Source organism: Pinus tabuliformis, chromosome 8 (assembly GCF_031772625.1).
Source record: "Pinus tabuliformis cultivar Carrire ecotype Pingquan chromosome 8, CPIR1, whole genome shotgun sequence".
Classification (NCBI taxonomy): Eukaryota; Viridiplantae; Streptophyta; class Pinopsida; order Pinales; family Pinaceae; genus Pinus; species Pinus tabuliformis.
This window is the reverse complement of record NC_142294.1, coordinates 1,171,581,953-1,171,591,220: the sequence shown is the minus strand read 5'-3', so window position 1 is coordinate 1,171,591,220 and position 9,268 is coordinate 1,171,581,953. Positions and strand designations below refer to the sequence as shown.

General features: G+C 32.3%; 1 protein-coding gene across 1 annotated transcript; it reads left to right on the top strand.

Moving 5' to 3' along the window:
- Nucleotides 1-4,524: 4,524 nt before the first annotated feature.
- LOC149239525 (endoglucanase 8-like) lies at nt 4,525-7,929 on the top strand. Its single transcript, XM_089367157.1, has 8 exons — nt 4,525-4,978; nt 5,056-5,262; nt 5,676-5,876; nt 5,972-6,070; nt 6,169-6,330; nt 6,572-6,683; nt 6,839-7,002; nt 7,161-7,929. The coding sequence occupies exons 1-8, from the start codon at nt 4,736-4,738 to the stop codon at nt 7,485-7,487; spliced, it is 1,515 nt and encodes a 504-aa protein (XP_089223283.1). The 5' UTR covers nt 4,525-4,735; the 3' UTR covers nt 7,488-7,929.
- The last annotated feature ends 1,339 nt before the right edge of the window (nt 7,930-9,268 follow it).

Here is a 9,268-nt window from a genome sequence, read left to right as displayed (position 1 = left end):
TTTGTACCTGTTCAATTTTGGGTATGTATAATTTGGGCAAACTGTCAATCTTTTGGCAGAAATTACAGGGCCATGGCCCTGTTGTAACACTTAAGTAATTTTTGACTTTTTGTACTACTAATAGAATAGCCTGATTAAAAAAAAATAAAAATAATAATAAATAAAAAAATAAAAAATAAAAAATAAAAAATAAAAATAAAAATAAAAAAATATCTGTTTTAGATATAAATATTGAATTTAATATTAAATATTAAATTATATATATAAATAAAGTAGATATTTAAAACACAACCAAACACTGAATTTATTGGAAGTTTTGATGTCACTCAAAAATAACATCAAAATTATAATAAAAACATTTTTCCTCCAAAATCTTCAATAGTTTTAAATAAAATTAATTTATTTTACTATATATATTTTTTATGATTAATTGTGAAGAAAGAATTCTTATAATTCATTTTATGCTATTGATAAATAATTTTCATATTAGGTAAGATAAAAGAAAATTAGATCTATTTTGATAAATAATTTTCATATTAGGTAAGATGAAAAAAAAATTAGATCTATTTGGTTAGAAATTGATGATAATATTTATTTAAATTAATTTTTTATTATTAAATTTTAGGAAAGGTATGAAATTAATTTTATTATTTTTGTTTGTAAGTTGTTTTTATCCTTTAGAGATGATTATAAGTTTAACTTGTGGTTTGTGAAAGCTTTAGTTAGGGGCATCTAAGTTGTTAAAATCATTTGGGGATTACACTTGGCATGGGTACACCAACCCTTAACATGAACATTCTTTTCCCATACTTTCACATCATGTAGTAACTTAACTTGTACACCCCATCATGGTCTATTCTATGCTCCATGAGTGATGAGTTAGAAGGTTAAAAAGGTAGGTATTGTAACAAATATTTTGAAATTGTGGTTTAATGTGGGTACATGCCCCACATTTTAAGATAAATTGGTTTTCATCTTTAACCCTCTAGATGTCACAAGATGAAAAATTATTTCAACCCATGAGAGTTTACTCTTATTATGATGAGTTAGAAGGTTAAAAAGGTAGGTATTGTAACAAATATTTTGAAATTGTGATTTAATTTGGGGTTTTCATCTTTAACCCTCTTGATGTCACATGATGAAAAATTCTTTCAACCCATGAGAATTTACTCTTATTAAATTAGCAAGGCTCATTCTTTCCTTTCTTTTTTGGTGAACTAGTGGAATAAGCCACTAAGGCAAACTTGTGCTATCATGACTCCATGTTGATTCTTACCATTACCACTATAACCTCCCAGCTCACCAACATAGTCTTTCACATAGTAGATAGAGCTAGTTGAAAATTTTAATATAGTACCTTAAGAGTGCACCCTATCACTAATTAATCTACACCCCAAGTTTCCTTTTTATTATACTAATCAAAACATAGAGACATTATAGATTTGAGGCTTCTGCGATCTGCATTTTGTGTGGTGATGTCTTCCGGAGTCATCGAATTCATGTTTTTGTATCGATGTTTGGAACCAACCTCTGTGAGGATCAAATGTGTGAAATAGTCACAGATTAGTGGGGTAATAAATAGAGGAGACGGTTGGGTTGGTAATGCATGGAGCCGAGAGGTTTGATGAAACAGATTTAGTTTAATTAATTAATTTTATTATTAAGTTTTTATTTTTATTTTTATTAATCTCTGACTTTTTCACACATATGATCATGATGATGAACCACAAAATTAATTAATTAATTTTATTATTAAGTTTTTATTTTTATTTTTATTAATCTCTGACTTTTTCACACATATGATCATGATGATGAACCACAAAACTTGGTTGGAAACGTCTATACAAAAACATGAATACAATGACTCCGGAAAACATCACCATACAAAACATATAAATACTTTTAATTTATAAATTAAAGTTAATCACCTCTTTACAATATCTCAATGTTTATTTATCTTTTAGTTTTTTATGACACCATAATTTTCCTTATGTAATAATATTTTTAATATTATCACATTATCTTTGTCTCTTTATTTCCAATAATTTATACTAAAGTTAGTATCTTTATACCACTTCTACTTAAGTTGCAAATAATTTTCATTAAAACTTTAAACACTTAAAAAAAGCTCTTATATTTTATACTCTTTATTATATTCTTACGTATTGGATACGTAATCATAACTATAATTTTAATATATATATATATATATATATATATATATATTTTAATAAAAACTAGTAAAATAAAATATACTACAATTAATTTTAATTTTAAAATTACAATTTTCGCAACACCATGAAAAATAGTACATCGTATCAAAATCCATTTCCACAGCAATAGAATTGTGCTCTGCATTTCGCAGCTAAAGCGAAGGAAAAAAGAGCAGCATTGTATTCCGCTCATCAATATCCTTGGAGTAAAGGTAATCGATTATGTCGGTGGGACCATACCCGTGAGATCCATGGCCATTTCCCTCGAAAGCGACCGAAAGAGAAAGGGATAACTAGTCATTCCTCATTGACTACGACATGAATCACGAGATTTGACAGCGACTTTTCATCACTGCACTGTTAAAATCACCATATACTTCCTCCAACGGATTGGAGGTCATGGAGTTCGTTGCACATGGCTTGAATCATTCCCAATAAAGATGATTTTCGGTGAAATGATAATGTTCCCTCATGTGAATTTTATGATAATTTTATTAATAATTATTAAGGTGAAAGTACATAATGCTTCAAAAATATTAGTAAACTAAAATTTTAGCCTGAAATTTTTTAATTAAATTTTTAATAAAAATATTTTTTTTTTTAAAATTATATATAAATAACAATTATAATTTTCTATATATTTAACAAAATATCTGGCCACAAATCAAACATTTACTTAACCTATTCTAATTTTCCACATATTTCAACAAAAATATCTAACCACATTATAATTTTCCACATATTTCAACCAAAATACCTAACCACAAGATCAGACATTTAACCCCAAAAAAATATGTAGCATCACTACTGCTGTGGCTGTCATCAAATTCTCTTCCTAAAAAATGAATTCAATGATATGATTCTTATGGTTATAATAATTCATCACTATGATTTTTATTGCAATTTGATTATAGTAATTCAGCGATATAATTCTTAATTATAGTAATTCAGGGATATGCTTTTTATGATAATGTGATTTACATATTTAATAATTTAAAATTATTATTTTTTCAAATTTACATTAAATAATTGAAACAATTAAATTACTTTTGTATATAAAAATAAATTTAATACTCTTGAAATTTTTTGGTTTTTATATTATATATTTACAGCACTTTAAAATTATAAATTTTCCAATGTCACTTTAATTTCTACCAAAATATATTAACCATCCACCTTGAAAAATTCCAGAAAGTAACCTGATTGTTACACTGGCGGTAATGAAATTCTCGCCATAAAATGACTTCAATGATTTGATTTATATATAAAAAGTCCAGAAAGTACCCTGATTGTTACACTGGCGGTAATGAAATTCTCGCCATAAAATGACTTCAATGATTTGATTTATATATAATTTAATGATGTGAGTTATATATAATTTAATTATATAATTAGGAGTGATTTATGGAGGCAGAGGAATTGTATGGACGGTTAAAAGTGACCGGAATGTGGGTAAAATTTTTTCAGAAAAATTTTGTAGATGCAGTTTTTGAATCATGTTTTTGATGGTGGAAATAGATTCAGCACCATCAAAAACGTCTAAAACACCTAAGATTATGAATTTTGACAACGTTTACTTAGATTTATAAAAATCCCTGCCATATTTTTTCAAAATATGACCAGAATTTATAACTTTCAAAGCAAAAAAGCATAATTTTTAGACTACCTCATATGGTTATAGTCATTAAATGATATGATTTTTTGGTAATTTGACTATACATAATTAATATTTTAAAATTATTTTTGTAATAATTTTCAATTTTTTATTAAATATTGAAGTGTAAATAAAATTAATTGAAAATTTTATAAATTCAATAAGGTTTTTTTGTGATAAAACATATTTTATTTTAATTATCAAATTAATAATGTGGACAGTAGTTGAGGGCCATCCCAAAATGCAGGTGGCCTTATTTAAGGAGAACCACTTCATCTAGAATTACTTAATTAGTAGTCATTAAGAGATGGGTAAGCTTTCACTTCGACTAAATACCTGTGTGTTAATCCATTAACCTATATTTTCCCATACCTCTTAAAAAAACGAGCTCTCCACCAAACAACAACCAAACAAAAACAATTTAGAACATTATTCAAACCCATATATACACACAACAACCTAAAATTATAATTTTCTCAACTTAACTTCAAATTTCAACTAAAATACCTACCGGTAAAATCAACCATCCACCGGGGGAAAAACCAAAAGCTAACCTGATTACTGCCGTGACTGCCATGAAATTCTCGTCATAGCATTAATTGGTGCACTCACAGGCACCACAGAAGGCCGTTATAAAAAAAGTAGTTACAAAAAAAGTAGTTGATTTTGGCAGAACAAGGATCTGTGCGGTTTTTTCAGAAAGTGGTTCACCCGCACATGAGCAGCCGCAAGTTTCCATTTCGCGGGAACTCGACCAAGGCCCCTCGGGAGTCGGCATTCATGATCTTGTCCCACTCCCCCAGGCTCTATATATTCAAAATCGTTGCAAGTTAATGCTCGTCCACCTGCGTCTTCCCAGCAGAGAGAGATGATTAAGTTTGGGATATTGGTGTTTGTTGTGTCCTCAGCAATGACAGAAATTGCAGCAACGAGCAGGAAATACGCAAGGGCGCTCGACTATTCTTCCCCTGGCAGCAACAATCACGACTATAAAGATGCCCTCTCAAAGACCATTCTGTTCTTCGAGGGGCAGCGGTCTGGTGTTCTTCCACCTAATCAGAGATTGACATGGAGGAAAGATTCAGCCCTCACAGACGGGTTCGACCAGAATGTATGTATTGTTTTTAGAAAGTATTTATTCCTCGCCATTAAAGCATCGATTTGAACTAATAACTCGTATAAATGCAGGTTGATTTGGTTGGAGGATATTATGATGCAGGGGATAACATAAAATTTGGGTTTCCCATGGCTTTTACTACTACTATGTTAGCCTGGAGCGTGCTGGAGTTCGGTGATTTAATGGGCGAGGAGCTCGAAAATGCCAAATCTGCGATTCGTTGGGCTACTGATTATCTCCTAAAAGCTACTGCTCAGCCGGGCAAAATATTCGTGCAGGTATGATCTAATGAACATTATAGTCTGAGGTCGGGTGGTTTTGGATAGATGGTGATGGTGGGTTGACCTGAACTTTGGTGGTTTTGGATAGATGGTGATAGGGGGTTGTTTTTAAATGGGGTTAAGTATTCATAAGTTTTGGATAAATAGTGATGGGTGAGCTTTTAAGATACTTTTAGATGATGCCCTTGGGTTTTTGATAAATGGTGATGGGTGAGATGTTTAAGTATTTTTAGATAGGATTGGATCTTCGAGTAAACATTTTAACCACTCCTAAATTTTAAAACACTCTTAAATTTTAAGTCACCAATCTACTTCCCTACCTATTAAAATATTGTTCTTGAAAATTAAACATAACTGCCTCAATTTCTATAACAAACTGAATAAATAGTTATCGTTTTGTATTTGCTAAGGTGGGTGATCCCAACAGTGATCACAATTGCTGGGAGAGACCAGAAGACATGGACACATCTCGTACTGTTTACAGCATCGACGCCGAAAATCCGGGGTCTGAAGTCGCTGGTGAAACTGCTGCAGCAATGGCCGCTGCCTCAATAGTTTTCCAATCATCTGACTTCGATTATTCCCAACGCCTGCTTGAAACTGCAACTCAGGTCAGGCAAAGACCATTGCAGAATTATTTCGATGTACATTGATTCCTATTTGAATTTTACCACGCCTGCTAATGGGTTCTGTTTGTCCTTCATAGCTCTTCGAATTTGCAGACACATATAGGGGAGCGTACAGTGACACTCAGAGGATCAAGTCGGGAGCTTGTCCATTTTACTGCGACTTTGATGGATACCAAGTAAGTTTTCTTGGCCATGATTTAGTTTCCTCCGGCCAGAGGAGTTTTGCGCAAGAACCAAAACTAGATCTTCATTTTGTTTGTAATGTGGATTTCAGGATGAATTGCTGTGGGCTGCTGTATGGTTGCACAAAGCATCTGCCAGCGAGTCCTATCTGCAGTACATTGATGGCAATGGCAAAACACTCGGTGCTGATGATGATTTCGATGAATTTGGATGGGACAATAAACATGCCGGCATCAATGTCCTCCTCTCCATGGTAATCAGTACGTTCTCCTGCGTTGTTTAAACATTATATGTTTTTTTTATGAACAAATTTGATTTTTATGGTTTAAAATTGGTTTTTATTAAAATTTTGAGCATTTTAATAGTGGAGAGTTTACAATTTTAATTGGTGATTCCTATTAATCCATGTTTTTTTTGAAATTTTGATCTTTATTGTTTGAAATAAATTTGATTTAGAATGCTGTATATACTGACTCGTATATTTGTTTCTGCAGGAGTATTTGACGGGGAATTTATTGCTAGAATCATTCAAGGGACACGCGGACGGTTTCATTTGCTCCCTTTTGCCTGAAACATCATATCCACCACATTTTCAATACACGCCAGGTCTCCCTAGATTGATCTTTTCTATATTTCTTTTGGTTGTAGTCTGTTGGTTGGCGGTAAGAGAGTGAATCCAGGCAGCACATGTGACTGTACTAATAATGGCGGTGGAGGGTGTAGGTAAAAGCTAATTGAAGTGAGTGCAAATGTTATTACAGGTGGACTGATATACAAATCTAATGCCAGTAATATGCAGAGCGTGACGTCCATATCGTTTTTGGCTTTAGCGTATGCCAAGTACCTCAGCGAAGCCTCTAACGCGGTGTGGTGTGGAAACATTGAGGCAACTCCGGAACGACTTCGGGCCGTTGCAAAACAACAGGTAGGTTCAAGTTTTGTATTTGTATTTATGTTAATGTTTAAATCGTAGATTTTGGAAATATTTTGGAAAGATTATAAAGAAGGGTTATTAACTGAAAACATCAAAATTTTTATAAATTTATATAACATGGGTGTATACAACGGTGGATGGAACTGCAGGTGGATTACATACTGGGAAATAATCCTCTGAATTTATCATACATGGTGGGATATGGCTCCAGCTTTCCCCAACGGATTCATCACAGAGCCTCATCTCTGCCTTCTGTGGTCGATCATCCTGACTTCATTGCCTGCAAAAATGGATCTTATTATTACAACAGCAATGATCCAAACCCTAATCTTCTCATTGGAGCAGTCGTGGGAGGCCCAGATGAGTACGACCAGTTTCCCGATTATCGACCAAATTTTCGAGAGTCGGAACCTACTACGTACATCAATGCTCCTCTGGTTGGCGCGCTCGCATTTTTCAGCGCAAATCCATGGTGATCTCAACCAAAGAAATCGTGCTTAGAGGAATCTTCAGCAATACGTAATCTTGCTCTTTTACACGTAGCACCACAGCTTCAGGACCAAAACCAAAGTTACCCTCACCGTGACAGCCACAGCAGGTCGGTTTCATAAAAACGTGAAGTTATTAGAATGGTGCTGCCACTGTAAATAAATAAACGATTGAAAATGTGTACAGCTTATTGACATTGCTGCTCAATGCACAATGCACAATGTATACGACTTGAAATTGATATCTCCTGCATTTCTATACTTTACACCTTGGAAAAACTCTGGGGATAAGAGGAAATAGTTTCAGAGTGGCCATGTGATATGGTCAGAGCATGTACTATGATCAAACATTCATTGAATGTGCTCATATTAAACTTCATGTAATAAGACAGTGATAATCTACATATACAAACGGGTTACTTAAAGATGAGTCCACCTACTTTTATCTATGTTGTCTTTTTCTAAATGCAGGATGGATAACCACTCAGATGGAACCACACAGCATCATTATATTATTCTATAATATTATCAAGAAATGAATTAATATAGTCTGACAAAAATCTAACCTGAACCACCAACGCAAAACCACATACCTCTTTCCCATAGTTTCAAAAAATATATGAAAGCAAACCATAAAAAGCGCAATACCGAGAAATCCTGTATATAATATTCGAATTCGACAATGGAACCGAGGCGAGACTTGGCATCATTATAGAATTCTGTATGTTCTGCTTTATTCTGTCTGTTTGTTTCGAATGGCTTTTTGGCTTTGTCCATCTATTTGTTTGCAATGGCATTATGTCATCGAGGCTTTTTCATCCCTGCGATCATGTTATCCACTATGCATTAGGATTTTACATTGGCATTATTTATCAGATTTATTTATTTTACTTTATTTTATAGAGTTAATATTTTGATATTATAATAAAAATAATCTAATTTTAAAATTATGATTAAGTTATACATTAATATGGTATATGAGATAAAGAATTTTTTAATAAAAGTGTACAGATTACAGTAAAAACATGCTATCTAATTTTGGTGCAGTAAAAGTGTGAGACTTAAAAATTTTAAGAATTAGCACATATTCTCTTAAACACGAGCATGCTCTCTTTTTTACTAGTTTCAATTTTTGTCAAATATCTATATGGAGTGAGCATGCTCCCTTTTTTGCTAGTTTCAATTTTTGTCAAATATCTATATGGAGTTTTTGACATGATCTAGGAATGCACACATATTATTAATCTGCACTTATTCTTAAAAAAATAATAATGTGTGTGTATGTGGTCTTATGTCCATTTAAAAAGGGTTGGGGATTTTCATGGTTTCCTTTACACAATAGTGGTTATTTCCCAAAGCTTCAACATTGCTAGAAGGTTTTTTTTAGAGATCATCTAGCTTCTAAGTTCTTCTAAGGTAGGTAATATTTCCTTTCTTCTTCTTCTTTTTTTCTAGTGAAAGAATAAATTCAAAATTTTAATAGATTTTTCTTTTTAAATTCCAATTGACTATATGCAATTACTATGGCTTAAAACCCAAACCAAATAAAGGTATCAATCTCACAACAAATTCATAAGAAAAAATTAACCTTCAAACAAAGATTACAAAAGATTTATGTCAATTAAAAATATTGCTTCAAGATTTTAAAGGCATAAGGGAACCATCATGAGTTTCATTAGTCACATCCCTTTACATCATTATTACCTCCATTGACCATGCTCAACTAACAAATATAATTGCATATAGAATAAAGATGAGAGAATTTTACT

Coding starts and splice junctions, on each gene's coding strand:
- LOC149239525 (XM_089367157.1), top strand. CDS start 4,736: ATGATTAAGTTTGGGATATTGGTGTTTGTTGTGTCCTCAGCAATGACA. Junction 4,979..5,055: donor CAGACGGGTTCGACCAGAAT/GTATGTATTGTT, acceptor GTATAAATGCAG/GTTGATTTGGTTGGAGGATA. Junction 5,877..5,971: donor TGCTTGAAACTGCAACTCAG/GTCAGGCAAAGA, acceptor TGTCCTTCATAG/CTCTTCGAATTTGCAGACAC.